This window comes from Sorex araneus, chromosome X (assembly GCF_027595985.1).
Source record: "Sorex araneus isolate mSorAra2 chromosome X, mSorAra2.pri, whole genome shotgun sequence".
Taxonomy (NCBI): domain Eukaryota; kingdom Metazoa; phylum Chordata; class Mammalia; order Eulipotyphla; family Soricidae; genus Sorex; species Sorex araneus.
This window is the reverse complement of record NC_073313.1, coordinates 193,789,087-193,809,024: the sequence shown is the minus strand read 5'-3', so window position 1 is coordinate 193,809,024 and position 19,938 is coordinate 193,789,087. Positions and strand designations below refer to the sequence as shown.

General features: G+C 38.1%; 1 protein-coding gene across 1 annotated transcript in view; it reads left to right on the top strand.

Moving 5' to 3' along the window:
* PLA2R1 (phospholipase A2 receptor 1) overlaps nucleotides 1-19,938 on the top strand; it is a 136,925-nt gene that overhangs the window by 58,619 nt on the left and 58,368 nt on the right. Inside the window, 1 exon segment of the mRNA XM_055122305.1 lies at nucleotides 13,479-13,648. Coding sequence (XP_054978280.1) covers nucleotides 13,479-13,648 — 170 coding nt within the window.

The window sequence follows — 19,938 nt, the reverse complement described above, 5'->3', positions numbered from 1 at the left end:
GATCAAACTCAGATTGCCTACTACTTGAGCTATATCCCAGGCCAGGTTAGCTTTTTCCATTATGGTCAAATGTACATAACATAAAGTTGATCATTTGAAATCTTTCTTTTATATTTTGGTTTTGGGTTCATATCTGACTGTGACCAGGGGTCTCCCCCAGCTCAAGAGCCACTTGTAGAAATGCTCAGAGGACCAGATCAAGCCAAAGCACCAATCTGAACATCCAACATACAAAATGGGTGATCCAGTCTGTTGAACTTTCTCTCCAGCACCAATTCTTTTTTAAACAGTTTTAAAACAGTTCAGTGGTATTAAAAAACATTCATATTAGTGTGTAACTAACACCACCACCTATATCCAGGCCTTTTTGTCATCTTCCTAATCTGAAAATCTGTACCAATTAAACAGTTCTTATGCCTCCCAGGTGTAAGACCCTGGATTTCATCCCTAGCCCAGAACCATTTAAAAAAATCCTTAGTGCTGGAGAAATAGTACCGGGTTAAAGGTGCTTGCCGTGTACACGGCAGAACCTGGTTCAAACCCTGGCACTGCATGTGATCCTCCCAGAATCCTTCCAGGAGTAATCCCTGAGCATAAAGTCAGGAGTAAGCCCTGAGAGCCACCTGATGTGACCCCTGAAACAGAAACAAAGTGAAAATTCCTGATTTCCCTTACTTTCCGCCTCTGGCAAGGTTTATTTCCCTTGTTTTAGTTTTTCCCTTGTTTAACCACATCCTTAGGACCCAAAGTTTTTAATTTTTATTATATATGATTTTTCTAATCCTTATCTACTTGTCTGAGGCTTGGATCCATTTCCAAGAAACCATCGCTAAATTAAATACCATGACATTTTATCCCTGTTTTATTCTAAGAGTTTTATCATTCTAACTTGTACCTTTAGGTCTTTGACACACTTACCAAAAAAAATTAATTTTTGTAAACACTGTAAGGTAAGTGCCATAACTTCATTCTTTTAAGGCACAAATCTAGTTTTCCCAGTATCATTATTTAAAAACTTGATCCCCCCCCCCACATCCCAATGAATGGTTTGAACATTCTTGTCAAAAATTATTTGACAGCATATTTGAGGGATTATTTATGGATTTGCTCCACTTTACTCCATTAGTTTATGTGTATATCTTTATGATGTTGCTCTGTTTTGATTTTTCTACTACTGTTTTATACTTTTTTTTAGTTTTTCTATTATAGTTTTCTACTATTGAGGTCCATATTCAACAATGCTCTGGGGCTATTCCAGCTTTGTCCTTGAGGGACACTCCTGGCAGTGCACAGGGGAACTCGCTGTGCTGGGGATGAAACCTGTATCTCCTGAAAGCAAGGCATGTACTCAGCCTGTTAACTATCCCTCTGCCCCAAAGATTAGTGTACTTTTTAGTAGCACTGTAGCACTGTCGTCCCATTGTTTATCAATTTGCTCAAGCGGGTACCAGTAACATCTCCATTGTGAGACTTGTTACTGTTTTTGGCATATTGAATATGTCACAGGTAGCTTGCCAGGCTCTACTCTGTGGGCAGGATACTCTCAGTAACTTGCCAGGCTCTCCAAGAGGGACAGAGGAATTGAACCTGGGTCAGCCGCATGTAAGGCAAACGCCCTATCCACTGTGCTATAAGTTTATAAATTAGAAATTCTAGAACTTCCAACTTGGTTTTTGTTTTATTTTGCAAGTTCAGGTCAAATTTCAAATGAATTTTTACATGTATTTTGCTATTTCTGTAGAACTTATCATTGGGAACTGAATAGGGATTGCAGTAAATCTGTAGATCACTTTCCATAGTAGACCATTTTAACAATAAACCATTAAATCTTTGAACTTGGGGTATCCTTTCATTTTATTTGTGTCTTCTTTTGTTTCAGCAATGTTTTGTAGTTTTACCTCTCAGGTTGTTTTTCCTAAGTGTTGTACTTATTTTGTTGCTATTATAAATGGATTTTTTAATAGTTTCCTATTCATATTATCATTAGTATGATAAAATGCAACTGATTTTCCTGTGTTGACTTTGTATCTTGCAACTCTGCTGAATTTGCTTATTAGTTGTAGCAGGTTTTAAAATTTTTTTTTGTAGAATGCAGTAAACTTTTATTTTTAAAAACCACATTTTAGTTTGTCTGAATTGTACAATAAGAACATTCTTGTCAATACAAATTAAAACAAGTTAGAAGAATATAGACTAAACAGAGAAAGTACACTTACCTCCATTCATGCCTTCTTTAAGGCAATATTACTTCTCTCCCCAAAGGGTAATATCATGATGAACAATATGGTGTTATCTTTTCCAGTGTTATTTCTGGGTATAGAGTATGTGTATATCCAAAACTATATTTCTTTTAGAGGCTTTTGCAAGAAACAATATCCACCAACTCAATATGCTTAGTTCTTTAGAAATGCCATCAGGAAATCTTGTAATAATAATCCTTCTGTCTACTCCCATTTTAAAACCAGTGAGATTCTCTCTAATCTGTTCTCTATTTTTTAAGAGAAAGAAATTTATTTTTTATATTCATTCATCAAAAGTCAGTTATTTGAAAATATCATTTAAAAATGTTAACAATTGGAGGGGGGTGCTGGTGCTACAGTGCAGCAAGTGAGCCCTTGTCTTGTTTGTGGCTGACCCAAGTTTAATCCCTAGCATCCCATGTGTCCCCCCAGCCCTGACAGGCATGATCTGAACACAGAGCCAGGAGTTGTCCCCAAGCATCACCAGGTGAGGTTCAATACAAACAAACAAAAATGGAATTATATAAGGGCAGAGACACCCAGATTTAATAACAAATACAAATGCAGCTTCAAAAAATGTTAGTAATTGCATTTACTGGGAGGAAATACCACTGTAATTATGAGTTTGAAACTGGTCCCTAATAGTTTTTATTAAAAAAGGATCCCTTAATTTAGAGATTAGAGATCTAATTGGTATTATTAAATGGTTTGTAAATTGCAGTAAGTAGATACTGCAAGAAGTAATGTGAGTGGAAGATTTAATTTGGTAGATAGAAGGTTGGACAAAATTATTAAAAAAATAAAAAAGATTTTCAGGTAAAAAATTCTGGGAAGGCAGGGTGCTCTTATCATAAAATTTACTTCACCTGTCTGGATTTAGGAACTCCATTTTGTTTGTTTAAGATTACACTTTGAGAGATGTCAAAGCTGCATTTGTATTTGTTATTAAATCTAGGTGTCCCTGCCCTTATATAATTTCATTTGATACCTATTATTTTTCTATTTTTTGTCACCAGATAATTATAGATAAAAACTATCCCAGTATTTTTCTTTTTTTTTATTGAATCACCGTGAGAAACAGTTACAAAGCTTTCATGTTTGAGTTTCAGTCATACCATGGTCAAACAATCATCCCTCCTCCACCAGTGCACATTTTCCACCACCAATGTCCCCAGTATCCCTTCCTTCCCAACCCTCCCCTGCCTCTATGGCAGGCAATTTTCCCCATACTCTCTCTCTACTTTTGGGCATTACAGTTTGCAGTATAGATACTGTGAGGCTATCATGTTTGATCCTTTATCTATCTTCAGCACACATCTCCCATCCTGAATGATTCCTCCAACCATCATCGACTTAGTGATCCCTTCTCTATTCCAGCTGCCTTCTCCCCCAGCTCATGAGACAGGCTTCCAACTCACTGTCATCCCATTGCTCATTGATTTGTTCGAGTGGGCACCAGTAATGTCTCTCATTGAGAGACTTATTGTTACTATTTTTGGCATATCCAATACGCACAGGTAGCTTGCCAGGCCCGCGCGGCTTCCAATTATGAAGCAATATTCCTAGCCCTGTATCTATTGTCCTTGTGTTCTTTTGATAAAAATAGCTCTCTTGTGAAGTTACTTCCAATGTATTACTTTTATTCAGTTTGTTGTTTTAGGTAATACAAGCACACACAGTGCTTATTGATCCTTCTCACATTGCTGTCTGCTGAAGATCATGTCATTCACAGACAGGAAAAAACTATTTTTTCCACCTATATACTTTAGTAGGTAAATTGATGAAAAGATGTTATACAATCTGATGTTTAAATATAAAATTTCTCCTTAGAAAATATATATTTTTGAAATGCAAAATGCTTATTATGAAATGAGAAAAAGTTTATATATATGTATATATATATATATATAAAACAAAGACTTGCTTTGATATCTTTTAAAAATACATTTCATTCCCAAGTACACTAATACCCATACTAACAACCAAGGACAGTAGAAACAAGAAACCATTTAAAATTTAAATTTTAGGGGCTGGAGTGATAGCACAGCAGGTAGGGCATTTGCCTTGCACACGGCCAACCCGGGTTCAATTTCCAGCATCCCATATGGTCTCCTGAGCACCACCAGGAGTGGTTCCTGAGTGCAGGGCCAGGAGTAACCCCTGTGCATCGCCAGATATGACCCAAAATGCAAAAAAAAATTAATTTTAGTTAAAACCTAATAAAAGCACCTTGACTGACAGCATGAGCAGTATTTTCTTGCCAAATTAATGGAAGACATATTTTTTTCTTGTTTACACTTATTTGGGAAGCAGTACTAAAATTTTACTCCTGACTCAGTGCTCAAGGGCCAGCAGGACTGGTCCATGACTGGAAGCCTGCCTCAAGTGCTGGGTAAGGAGGCAATTGGGATAGAGAAAGGACCACTATGACAATTATAGTTGGAAATGATCATTCTGAATAAGAAGTACATGCTGAAAGTGTGTAAAGGAACAAACAAAATGACCTCTCAGTACCTGTATTGCAAACTATGATGTCCAAAAGGAGAGAGAAAGAGGACAAAAAAAGAAAAGTGCCTGCCATAGAGGCAGACTGATGGGGTGATGGTGGCAGAATGGAAACTGGGAACATTGGTGGTGGGAAATATACAATGGTGAAGGGACGGGTGTTAGAACATTGTATGACTGAAACTCAACCATGAGCAGCTTTGAAACTATGTAACTCACAGTAGCTCAATAAAAATTAATATTTTTAAACTACGGAAATAACCAAAAGTATTTTAAAATTCATTTTAATTAAAATTTAATAATAGCACCATGACACCATGAGTAGTATTTTCTTGCCAAATTGATGGAAGACATATTTTTGTAGTTTACACTTTTTTGGGGAGCAGTACTAAAAGTTTACTCCTGACGCAGTGCTCAAGAATCATTCTTGGCTGGGCTCTGAGGACCATATGTGATGCTGAGGATGAAAACAGGGTTGGCTGTATGTAAGGCAATCACCTTAACCTCTATACTATCCCTCTGGCCCTTTCTAACTACTTACAGAATTGACTTGAGCATTCTATTTCTGATTCCACAAATTATTACGCTATACAATTTGACTTTGTAAGTAGAAACACCCAAGAAAGACATCTTATCCTTTTTTAAAAAATATAACATTTTAACTGAATTCTTTAGAAATAATGTCTTGATCATGCTGCACAAGAGTGTTAAAAGTAGGTAAAGGGATATACATGATAACCTTTCGGTATCTGTATTGCAAATCACAATGCCCAAAAGGAGATAGACAGATAGACAGACAGACAGAAGAGAGAAGAGAGGTGCTTGCCATAGAGGTCGGCTGGTGGCGAAGAGATGGGGTTGATAAGAGGGAAATTGAGGACACTGGTGCTGGGAAATGTACACTGGTGTAGGGATGGGTGTTGGAACACTGTATGACTGAAACCTAATCATGAACAACTTTGTAAGCATCTATCTCACAGTGATTCAATAATATATATATATTAAAAATATTGTCCTGGTGGATTCCCTGAGTTCCTGCGGCCGCCCCCCACGCGCCCTGCGCACCCCGTCTTCCGATCTAGCTCTGTAACTTCGCCCGCCCACCAGGTACCAAGACCAACCCTCGGCCACGCCCTCCTGTCCCCCGCTTCCCACCCACCTGGCTCTCTAACAGGAAGACACTGAAGGCGTGGCCTGTATCTTAGTGGGCGTGGTCTCAAAGTGGGCGTGGCCTCCTGTCGGAGCGGCCACAGTTATTATTTCTTACCTCAGCCCAATCAGTACTGTGTATTTCTTTGAAAATTCACTTTTGCAATCTCAACCACTTATGCAAAATATCCATTAGCTTAGTTTGACACTATAAAAGCTGTCAGTGAATAAGGGAAGGTTAGCACAATCAGAGCCCCTCCTTTCCACAAGAGGGAACAGGAATAAATAACTACAAAGTTCCAACTCTATACTTCCGTAACAATATGAAGAGGCAGTGAAAATCCCTCCACGAAGAGAGGGAGAAGAAAAGATTCCAGAAATATCAACAGGGGCTACTCACATCTACGACCTCTCAGATAAACAATTCAGAGAGGAAATCTGGAGGAGAGTCGACCTACTCCAAGCAACCATGGAACAGACATCCAATAAGTTAAGGGAGGAGATGAATGAAGCACTGGAACGGTCTACCAAGAAAATGCAGGAAGAAATGAGAGCAGAAATTTCAAACCTACGAACGGAAGTCACACAAATAAAGGAATCGGTAGATGAATTAAAAATTGCAGTAGATGCCCTCACCAGTAGAATGACTACAGCCGAAGACAGAATCAGCAACCTTGAGGATGAGCTGCAGAAAGCTTATAGACAACAACAAATCATGGCGAAGGACCTCAAAATGGCTATAGAGCGAATCAGAGCCCTGGGGGATGACTTCAAGAGGAACAACATAAGAATCATTGGAGTACCAGAAGCACAGGGAAGTAACCCCAATGAAAAAAACACAGTCAAAGACATCATTGCTAAAAAATCCCCAGAGCTGGAGAAGGCAGGCATCCAGATACAAGGAGTCCGAAGAGTACCAGCAAAAAGAGACCCTAATAAAAAGACTCCAAGGCATATCATAGTCAGAATGATGGATACTATGGATAGAAACACAATTCTGCAAGCAGCAAGCTCAAAGAAGGAAATCACATACAAAGGAGCACCCCTTAGATTTACAGCAGACCTGTCAGAGGAAACCCTCCGAGCCCGAAGACAATGGTGGGACATAGTGAAAAAACTCAATGAAAATGCCTCACCAAGAATACTTTATCCGGCTAAACTCTCACTCAAACTCGAAAGAACCATACACTACTTCTCGGATAAAATTTATAGCCCAAGCATTCCTCAGGAAGGAAGAAAGGGCCCACATAGATAGCTTGACTTCACGACTCAAGAACTTAGAAAAGGACCAGTAAAAGGAACCCAAACCAGATTGAAGGAAAGAAATAATAAAAATTAGAGCAGAAATTAATGACATTGAAACCAAAAAGACAATCTGAAAGATCAATGAAACAAAGAGCTGGTTCTTCGAGAAAATAAATAAGTTGATAAACCGCTAGCAAGACTCACAAAGAAAGAAAGAGAGAGAATCCTAATAAATTGAATCAGAAATGAAAATGGGTACATCATAACAGAAACCAGTGAGATTCAAAAGATCATTAGAGACTACTTTGAAGGTCTATACGCCACAAAAAAGGAGAACCTAAAAGAAATGGATGGATTCCTTGATTCCTACAATCTCCCAAGACTGAACAAAGAAGACTTGGAATACCTGAACAGACCCATCAATGTTAAGGAAATTGAAACTGTAATCAATAACCTCCCCAAAAACAAAAGCCCAGGCCCAGATGGTTTCACTGGCGAATTCTTCCAAATATTTAAAGAAGACCTGTTGCCAGTTCTCCTCAAACTTTTCCAGGAAATTGAAAAAACAGGAACTCTCCCAATCAGTTTCTATGAAGCACACATCTCCCTAATACCAAAAGCAAACAAAGACACCACTAAGAAAGAAAATTACAGACCAATATCCCTGATGAACACCGATGCGAAGATCCTTAACAAAATATTAGCAAATAGGATCCAACAACTCATCAAAAAGATCATACATCATGACCAAGTGGGATTCATCCCGGGGATGCAAGGATGGTTTAACATTCGGAAATCAATCAACATAATCCATCATATCAACAAAAGTAAAGATAAAAACCATATGATCATATCAATAGATGCAGAGAAAGCATTTGACAAGATCCAACATCCTTTCATGATGAAAACCCTCACCAAAATGGGGTTTGGAGGAATTTTCCTCAAGATAGTCGAAGCCATCTACCACAAGCCTATGGCAAGCATTATCCTCAACGGGGAAAAACTAAGGGCCTTTCCTCTAAGATCAGGCACAAGACAAGGATGCCCACTCTCACCACTCCTCTTCAATATAGTACTGGAAGTACTTGCGATAGCTATTAAACAAGAAAAAGAGATTAAGGGCATCCAGATAGGAAAGGAAGAAATCAAACTCTCACTATTTGCAGACGATATGATACTATATCTAGAGAAGCCTAAAGCCTCTACTAAGAAACTCTTAGAAACAATAGACTTATACAGTAAAGTTGCAGGCTACAAGATCAATACCCAAAAATCCATGGCCTTCCTATACACAAACAATGAGGCAGAGGAAAGGGACATGAAAAAAGCAATCCCATTCACAATCGTGCCCCAGAAAATCAAGTACCTCGGAATCAGCTTAACCAAGGAAGTAAAAGACCTCTACAAAGAAAACTATAAAACGCTACTCCATGAAATAAAAGAGGACATGAGGAAATGGAAACATATACCCTGCTCGTGGATAGGGAGAATCAATGTTGTCAAAATGGCAATACTCCCCAAAGCATTATACAGACTCAATGCGATCCCTATAAGGATACCCATGACATTCTTCAAAGAAACAGATCAAGCAATCCTAAAATTCATATGGAACAACAAACGTCCACGGATAGCTAAAACAATTCTTGGGAAAGAGACAATGGGAGGCATCACCCTCCCCAACCTCAAACTTTACTACAAAGCAGTAACAATTTAAACAGCATGGTACTGGAACAAAGGCAGAGCCATAGACCAATGGAACAGGGTGGAATATCCCTACACACAACCCCAAATGTATGATCATCTAATCTTTGATAAGGGAGCACGAGATGTGAAGTGGAGCAAGGAAAGCCTCTTTAACAAATGGTGCTGGCACAACTGGACAACCACATGCAAAAAAATGGGCTTAGACCTTGACCTGACACCATGCACAAAAGTCAGATCAAAATGGATTAAAGACCTCAACATCAGACCACAAACCATAAGGTACATTGAAGACAAGGTCGGCAAAACCCTCCACAATATTGAAGATAAAGGTATCTTCAAAGGTGACACGGAACTAAGCAATCTAGTAAAAACAGAGATCAACAAATGGGACTACATTAAACTAAAAAGGTTCTGCACCGCAAAAGATACAGTGACCAGAATACAAAGACTATCCACAGAATGGGAAAGGGTATTTACACAATACCCATCAGATAAGGGGTTGATATCAATGGTATATAAAGCAATGGTTGAACTCTACAAGAAGAAAACATCCAACCCCATCAAAAAATGGGGCGAAGAAATGAACAGAAACTTTACCAAGGAAGAAATACGAATGGCCAAAAGGCACATGAAAAAGTGCTCTACATCACTAATCATCAGAGAGATGCAGATCAAAACAACCATGAGATACCACCTCACACCACAGAGACTAGCACACATCCAAAAGAACAAAAGCAACCGCTGTTGGAGAGGATGTGGGGAGAAAGGGACCCTTCTACACTGCTGGTGGGAATGCCGACTGGTTCAGCCCTTCTGGAAAACAATATGGACGATTCTCAAAAAATTAGAAATTGAGCTCCCATTTGACCCAGCAATACCACTGCTGGGAATATATCCCAAAGAGGCAAAAAAAGTATAATCGAAATGGCATCTGCACATGTATGTTCATCGCAGCACTGTTTACAATAGCCAGAATCTGGAAAAAGCCCGAGTGCCCTAGAATGGATGACTGGTTGAGGAAACTTTGGTACATCTATACAATGGAATACTATGCAGCTGTTAGAAAAAAGGAGATCATGAATTTTGTATATAAGTGGATCGGCATGGAAAGTTTCATGTTGAGTGAAATGAGTCAGAAAGAGAGAGACAGACATAGAAAGATTGCACTCATCTGTGGTATATAGAATAACAGAGTGGGAGACTAACAACCTAGAATTGTAGAAATAAGTACCAGGAGGTTGACTCCATGGTTTGGAGGCTGGCCTCACATTCTGGGGAAAGGGCAACTCAGAGAAAGGATCACCAACTATAATGTAGTCGAAGGCCATGTGGGGGAAGGGTGTTGCGGGCTGAATGAGGGCTAGAGACTGAGCACAGTGGCCACTCAACACCTTTATTGCAAACCACAACAGCTAATTAGAGAGAGAGAACAGAAGGGAATGCCCTGCCACAGTGGCAGGGTGGGGTGGGGGGGAGATGGGATTGGGGAGGGTGGGAGGGATGCTGGGTTTACTGGTGGTGGAGAATGGGCACTGGTGAAGGGATGGGTTCTCGAACTTTGTATTAGGGAAACATGAGCACAAAATTGTATAAATCTGTAACTGTACCCTCACGGTGATTCAGTAATTTAAAAAAATTACTGTAAAAAAAAAGTAACTTAAGATATAACCCAGAAAGTTTTGACCTAGAATCATGGAAGTTGCTAAAAGTATTAAGAGTGTCTAAAGTTAAGCATGTGACTGATTAGGTTTGGGCCACTCACAGCATTATTCCTGGCTTATACCTGGCTTATTCTTGGCTTATTCCTGGCTCTGTGCTCAGGGATCATTCCTACCAATACTCGGGGGATCATATGCCAGGGATCAAACCAGAGTCTGCTGCATGCAAGACAGGAGCCTTACTGCTGTTCTATTTTTCTGACCCTAAAAAATAAATGGTACTTTAAAATAAAAAAAAAATATTGTCCTGGTTTAAATAACAAGGTAAAATCTATACAGTTAACTGCATTTTGTCCTTAAACCATCTCATTTGATCTAAATAACCTCGGTAAGACCCAGTAAAATGCTAGATATGATCAAACTTTTGCTTATTCCCAAACAAATGATTTTAAAGCACTGAACTAAAGCTATTTTAAAAGGTCATCTGCTCCATTACCGTAAGCTAGAGTTTTCAAACCTTCCTGGTGTTGAAACCAAATAGCCAGCAGTAAAGAACATAAATTCTGGTCTTATTTCTTAGTAGGAAATAGACACTCAAGAGGTTGCCTACTATTATCCAGAGTTAATTTCTCACAATATATAACTGAAAAGACTGATTTTTGCTGAATGTTTTTGTTAACAATGCCATCCTCTGAAAAGAAACAAGAAAAACTAGAGTCCTATTTAATTTGAAGTTTTTAGGATTTAATACATTTGCTAATTCAGGAAGCAGAAAATTTTTATCATTTTGAGAAATGATAAATCGAGACAAAATAGCAAAATATAGTAGACTAAATAGACTAAATAGCCCTAACATGAAGAAAGAACAAATACAAAATGTTCTCACGAATAATGATACCAAAGCCTAGGTTCACAGATGATGCTATTGCTGCCAGTATTGAGCAAGTGCTGTAGTATAAAGAATTAGCTATACCTTCTGGGCTTAAGGCAGTATATTTAACAAGCCAGAGTATCTGTGATATAGTGTCTTGATAGCCTTATAGCACATCAATTTTTGGTACCCACTGGCTATGATAGTTATGCAACTCTGACTAAAAGAAGGAAAACTATGTTATGAGAATGTGGATGAATAGAAGTGTAATTTTTGTTAAAATTACAATAGCATCTAAAAATATTTAGTTTGATGAACTTTGCTTTCTTTTTTTTGGGTCACACCCAGCGATGCTCAGGGGTTACTCCTGGCTTTGCACTCAGGAATTACTCCTGGCGGTGCTTGGGGGACCATATGGAATGCCGGGGATCGAACCCGGGTCGGCCGCGTGCAAGGCAAACGCCCTACCCGCTGTGCTATCGCTCCAGCCCCGAACTTTGCTTTCAAAATACATTTATATACAATTATGCTACTTCAGTATGGTTGAAAACGCTTTCCTAGTTCAGAGTTATAGTACCTTAGTGCATGCTTTTCATGCAGTTAACCTGAGTTAAATCCCAACCACTGCATGGTCTCCCAGCAAAGAAAGTGAGTAGCCCCTGAGCACTTTCAGGTATGTATAACCCGCAAATGATATGACAATAAAATAGTTTTCTAATTTTAAATATGTGCTATTTATATTAGTAAAATGTTATCTGCAGAAAAATATTTACAAAAACATGAAGAAAATCAATATGCTCTGCAAGAATGGATACCACGAATGCTTAAGATCACTAGATGTTGCTAGTAATGTTTGTAAAACAATAAAAATTTTTACCTTTCCATATTTTTCTTTTTAAAAAAATTTTTTTATTAGTGAATAACCGTGAGGTACAGTTACATACTTGCAAACCTTCATGTTTGCATTTCAGTCATACAATGATTGAGCAACCATCTCTCCACCAGACCTTTCCATATTTCTTTTCTCTTTCTTTCCCTGTATGCTTCCAGAATCTCCTATTCTTGAATGATCCCAGTGCTTTTGTTTCCCTTAACAAGTTAAATATCCATGGCAAAGAAAAACATTCAAAATTGAATGAAAAGTCTAAACTTACTTTCTCCTTTGGTTTCCTGTGTAATTTTATCAGGCTTCTCTTTCTCCTTGTCTCAGCTGACCTGGCTAAAAGACACTATTAAAAATATTTAAAACTTCACATGTGTTGAAAATAAATTTTTCAAAATCCTTTTCAACTTAACTTGAAATTTCAATGCTAGTTAAATTTTAATACTCACATATTTCTATTAGTTATTCATGTGAAAGTACATTGCAAGTTTTCTAGATTCTGCTTTTGATGTATTCATGTTGCAAAGAGGATATTGCCACCACTCAATAGATGCTAATTCATTCTGTTATTTGGGGAGAAGGGAAAGCGGATATTCTTCCTTGAATTCGTTGCTAGGGTTTAAAATTTATCTTCAGTGAATATGTTTCTGTAAGAACGTTTGAATATGCCAAGGAATCCATGTGCCTGTGAATAAAGCAATTTGGAAGACATACAAGTGCTACTTACTCTAGTCTCTATTTCATTCTCAACAGGCGAGGACGGTGAAGAATGAATGTACACTCTTGACTGGCAGATGCACATTCAGAATTGCATAATATTCTTCCTGCTGCCACCTGCCAAGTGTCCACCTCACGCACATTATGGCATATCATACATTGTGTGACCAAATTACAAACAGGGCACATGATGTGCCAAGGAAAGTATTTCTGGCTTTCAGGACTTGACTATCCATCTTCTGAAACAGGAGCTGGACTCTATTGTTTGAAAGAAGTAACACTGTCAGTGAGAATCAAATTCTCTTGACTTGTGTGTTTTGGGAATCATCCTGCTATTTGACATTTTAAAATAATGTCCAGGGTCTTTGTCTATTTTTCTGCTCCATCTTCCAAAGGATTTATGAAAATATTTACACTGGTACTGTTCTATGAACCTCATTCTGTTTTAATAGCATTTTTATATTCCTAGAAACTTAACACAACCATTTTCTTTCTCCCTCTTCCAGATTTGAACAGGCTTTTATTACCAGTTTGATCAGTAGTATGGTAACAACTGAAGACAGCTATTTTTGGATAGGTCTTCAAGACCAAAACAATACAGGAGAATATTCTTGGAAGACTGCAGGGTGGAAGTCTGAGCCGGTGCAGTACACACACTGGAATGTACATCAGCCCCGTGAGTAGAAGAAACTGTATGACTATATTTGACATCACTGGTCCCTCTTGGGTTTTTAGCCCAAAATTTCTTCCATGTTTTGTTCCTCTTCTTTTGATTCTTTTTTAGTGTTTTCTTAATGCTAAATCAGCTAAAGCAATTAGAATAGGTTTTCAGTAGGTGAAAGGTGAAAGGTTTTCTTTTGGTGGAGGGGGCCGGGTTTAGAGGACTCTTCCCAAACCAAGTTCAGGAGGTTCAGGGGCGCTTCCCCCACATTTCTCAGCCAACCAGTCCTATAGTTCAAGGCGAGAGGCCGAGGATGCAGTGCTACTCAGACCCTATGGTGTCTGGGATTACCTGAGCCATTCCAGTTATTTCATAGGCCTTCAGGGTCAGACCCACCAGGGCTCAGTGTTCTCTAGTGCCTCAATATTCAGGGGACCATATGATATGAGAGATTGAACTGAGGTCAGCCACATTTAAGACATGTGCTTTTATCTTGTTCTCTCTCCAGTCCCCGATTATTTTTAAAGTGTAATCCACGTGAGTTTTTGTGTTGTTTTCTAAATTTTTTGACAAATTCAAGGTGCAAATTCCTTGCTCAAAATCACACATGCCTATAGAATCAGAAGTGAAGGCAGCTTACTAACAGAGCATGAAAATACATGTGAGAAAAACCAACAGAACTGCAAGGAGAAATAGATGAATATACTGTTATAGTTGAAGCAGTTAACAGTCCTCTATCATAAATGAATAGATCCAGAAGGCAGAAAATCAGTAAGGACAAAGTTGAACTCAATAGCATTATCAGTCAAATATGTATAGTTGACATCTGTAGACTTCTTCATCTAACAATAGCAGATTATATGTTACCAAACTCACATGAAACATTCACCTAGGTTGACCACATTCTGAGTCATAAATCACAGCTTAACATATTGGAAAGAATAGAAATCATTCAATATCTACTCTCAGACTACAAGGAAATGAAACAGAAAATCAGTAACAAAGATAAAAAAGTCCCAAAATAGAGAATGAACAATGCATATTCAAATAACATGCAAGATAAAAGAGAAATATTAAGAATTTTAAAAGAAATGAGAGAGAAAACACAAAGTACTGATCGATTAAATGAAAGACTGGATATCACTACAGATTCATGGATATTAAAGAGATGGTAAAGAAATATTATGAGCAATTAACTAAAAATTTGGGACATAAAATATACTGATTCCTTTAAAGACATAGTCTGTAAATAAAAAATCACAAATAAATATGTTATCTAAATTTGACTAAAGTTATTAAATAAATTGGATTAATAAGTAATAACATTCCAAAATATAAAACACTAGGCACAGATGGATTCAATGAATTCTACAAAACAATTCAGGAATAAATTGTAACAGTTCTCTACAGCCTCTTCTGGAAAATTAAAGAAGCAAGTAGGACTCATACTATGATGCTAGATAACACTAATATCAAAATCTGACAATGACTGTCACTGCCACTGTCATCCCGTTGCTCATCGATTTGTTTGAGCGGGCACCAGTAACGTTTCTCATTGTGAGACTTATTGTTACTGTTTTTGGCATATCCAATACACCACGGGTAGTTTGCCAGGCTCTGCCATGTGGGTGCGATACTCTCAGTAGCTTGCCCGGCTCTCCGAGAGGGGTGGAGGAATCATCGAACACAGGTTGGCCGCGTGAAAGGCAAACGCCCTACCACTGTGCTATCACTCCAGCCCCTGACAATGACATTATTAGAAAATAAAGCTGTCAATGAATATTTCTCATTAACATGTATTGAAAATCCCTGATCAAATATTAATAAAATAAATTAAACAAAGTATGAAAAAAATTATACACCCATTGGCAAGTAGGACTTGTCCAAGGTATTCAAGGCTAGTTCAGCAACCAAAAATCTGGGCCAGACAGATAGTATATCAGGTTGGGTACTTCCCTACATGTGGCCCAAAACCCAACCAACCAAAAAAAGTACAGTCCATCACATTAATAGTCTAAAGAAAAAAAATCACATGATTATATCAATATGTATGGGGAAAAAAGTAACAAAAACCCAACAGCCATTTACATTAAGAATTTATATTAGAGGGGCTCTTTCTGTAATTGACATAGAACATCTACAGAAAACCCACAGCTATCATACTAAAGGGACAGTAGCACTGGAGCACTGTCTTCCCCTTGTTTATTGATTTGCTTGAGCGGGCACCAGTAATGTCTCCACTGTGAGACTCATTGTTACTGTTTTGGGCATATCCAATACGCCACAGGTAGCTTGAAAGGGTCTACCATGGGGACGGGATACTCTCGGTAGCTCGCTGGGCTCTTTGAGAGGGATAAAGGAATCAAACCGTATTGGCCTCGTGCAAGGTAAACACCCTACCCGCTCTGCTATCGCTCCGCCCTACTAAATGTGGGGAAACTAAAAACTTTCCTACTAGTAGTAGGTGTAAAACTTCATCATCAGTTATTTATTTCATTGGGGTTGGTGCACACCCTGCAGTGCTCAGGGCTTACACTTGGCTCAGTGCTCAGGGATCACTCCTGGAAAACTTGGGCAAATGCCCTACTCACTGTACTATTACTCTGGTCCTTCTCTCATTGGTTTAAAGCATTGTACAAGGAATCCTAGTAAATACAATAGGACAATAAAAGCAAATAAAACTAATACATGTTGTGAGAAAAGAAAACTTCGTATATGATGTGATTGTTAATGTAGAAAATTTAGATCAATAAAAATTGTGCCTGACACATGAAAAAGTGCTCTGCATCACTAATCATCAGAGAGATGCAGATCAAAACAACCATGAGATACCACCTCACACCACAGAGACTAGCACACATCCAAAAGAACAAAAGCAACCGCTGTTGGAGAGGATGTGGGGAGAAAGGGACCCTTCTTCACTGCTGGTGGGAATGCCGACTGGTTCAGCCCTTCTGGAAAACAGTTTGGACGACTCTCAAAAAATTAGATATTGAATTCCCATTTGACCCAGCAATACCACTGCTGGGAATATATCCCAGAGAGGCAAAAAAGTACAATCGAAACAACATCTGCACATGTATGTTCATCGCAGCACTGTTTACAATAGCCAGAATCTGGAAAAAACCCGAATGCCCCAGAACGGATGACTGGTTGAGGAAACTTTGGTACATCTATACAATGGAATACTATGCAGCTGTTAGAAAAAAGGAGGTCAAGAATTTTGTAGTTAAGTGGATGGGCATGAAAAGTTTCATGCTGAGTGAAATGAGTCAGAAAGAGAGAGACAGACATAGAAAGATTGCACTCATCTATGGTATATAGAATAACAGAGTGGGAGACTAACACCCAAGAACTGTAGAAATAAGTACCAGGAGGTTGACTCCATGGCTTCGAGGCTGGCCTCACGTTCCGGGGAAAGGTCAACTCAGAGAAGCGATCACCAACTACATTGTAGTCGAAGGCCATGTGGGGGAAGGGAGTTGCGGGCTGAATGAGGGCTAGAGACTGAGCACAGCGGCCACTCAACACCTTTATTGCAAACCACAACAGCTAATTAGAGAGAGAGAACAGAAGGGAATGCCTTGCCACAGTGGCAGGGTGGGGTGGGGGGGAGATGGGATTGGGGAGGGTGGGAGGGACACTGGGTTTACGGGTGGTGGAGAATGGGCACTGGTGAAGGGATGGGTTCCCGAACTTTGTATGAGGGAAGTATAAGCACAAAAGTGTAGAAATCTGTAACTGTACCCTCACGGTGATTCTCTAATTAAAAATAAATAAATTTAAAAATTAAAAAAAAAATTGTGCCTGAAACAATAGTGATTATAGAATTTGAAACACAAGACTAATGTACAATCTAAATCACTTGTATGATTAAATATTGGCAAATTCATATAGGCAATGAAAAAATTTAATATGAAATAAAAAACTCAAAATAAAATAAAAAACTCATTGCTCCTAATATCCTAGGAAATTAAGTGCAAATGTATAAAATTGACAAATTAGGTAAAATATACATGAATAAATCTATAAAATCTTTGAGAGAAATCAAACAACTAAATATGTGAAAGCTACTACATAATCATGGATGGGAAGATTTTCGGGTCTTTACAAATTGATCTATAGATTCAACACTAGCACAATCAAAATCCAAGTAACTGTGTATAACTGTAAACAGAATATAAAGTTTTTAAGAAACAAAACATCTAAAATAACCAACACAATGTTAAAGATATAGAACAAAGTCAGAGATGAATGCTACCTAACTCCTACACTCTTCAAAACAGTGACAAAAAAAAAATAGACAAATCAGGAGTTGGAACAATAGTACAGGTATTAAGGTGCTTACCTTGTATGCAGTCAACCCCAATTTGATCCCTGGCACCACATATGCCTCCCCTATATATATGTTATTCCTGAGCACAGAACCAGTAATACCTCTTGAGTCACTAGCTGTCATCCAACCCACCATTCTACCCACAAAGCTGCTACAACTGGACATCAACATGCAAAAACAAAAATGACAAAAGGATTTAGACACAAAGCCAATATTTTTCTCAAAAATTAACACAAATTGGATCCTAGACCTAAATGAGATGCAAAACTTTAGCAATGCTAAAGGATAACATAATAACCTAGATATTATGTATTTAAATGACTTTTAGATATAACTCCAAAGTCCCAATTAATGAAGAAATAATTGATGAGTTGGACTTTTTAAAATGAAATACTTTTGCTCTGAGAAAGACAATGTTAAGAGAACAAAAAAAATACCAAATGCTGGAAGAAAGTATTTACCCAACTGATAAAAAAACTTTTATGTATAAAGAGCTCTTAGAACTCAACATAGAAAAAAATCCCTATTTAAAAATAAAAATATTAAAAATAAAATATATAAGTGTCAAGATGTATATAAAGATATATTCAAAATCATGTCATTAGGAAATTGCAAATTAAAACAATGAGATTCCATATACACTTATTGTAATTAACAAAAATCAAAAACATGGACAACACCAAATGCTGGCAAGGATGTTGAATTGCAGGAATGTTCATATATTGCTGTTGGAAATACAAAATGGTGTAACGACTTCAGGAGAGAGCTTGACATATTTTAGTAAAGTGAAACGTGCTATTACTATTCAGTCCATCAGTCACAGTTCTTGCTATTTACATAGATGAATGGAAAACTTAAATCTACAGAAAAACCTTCACATGGATTTTTATAGATGCATTATTCATACTTGGCAAAACTTGAAAGCAATAAAGTTGCTCTTCAGTAAACGAGTGGATAAATATACTTTGGTACATTCAGACAATGTATTGCCATTTAGCACTAAAAAGAAATAATTAAGTCAGTAAAAGATATGGAGGAAACCTGAATACATAGTACTAAGTGAAATAATCCAGTACAAAAAGGCTACATATTGTATGATTCCAAACACATGGCATTCTGGAAAAAGGAAAACTGAGACAAACCAAAAATTAGTACCAGGGATGAGAAGGGAAGGAGGAATAAGTAGGCAGAGCACTAAGAGCTTTTCAGCCAGTGAAACTAATTTATATTTATATTTATTTATTTTAAATTATTTTTAATATTTATTTATTTGAGAACTCTCCTCGGGGCTCCTACCGGCTTCTCCGGGATTGGAGGGGATCCGGGATTCGGACTGGAGCGATAGCACAGCGTGTAGGGCTTTTGCCATGGACACACCAACCTGGGTTCTATTCCTCTGTCCCTCTTGGAGAGCCCAGCAAGCTACCGAGAGTATCCCACCTGCATGACAGAGCCTGGCAAGCTACCCATGGCATATCAGATATGCCAAAAATAGTAACAACAATCTCACAATGGAGACGTTACTGATGCCCACTGAGCGAATTGATGAACAACAGGATGACAGTGCTACAGTGCTATTTATTTATTTATTTATTATTTAGGGGTTTTTGTGCCACACCCAGAGATGCTCAGGGGTTACTCCTGGCTCTGTACCGTGGACTCACTCCCAGCAGGGATCAGGGGTGCTGGGGATTAAACCTGGTTGGCCCCATGCAAGAAAAAATTACCCTACCTGCTGTACCGACACTCTGGTCCCTTATATTTGTATATTAACTACAGTGGTGTACATGTGTCATTATGCATTTTCCATACCCATAGAATATACAAGAGGTGAACCCTGATGTAAACCATGAGATTTGGATAAAAATGATGTGAAATGTACGTTCATTCATCTTAACCAATGTGGTACTATAGCACTAAGGAATGTTAGTTGGGGAATGTTAGAAAAGAGTATAAAGGAACTCTGTAT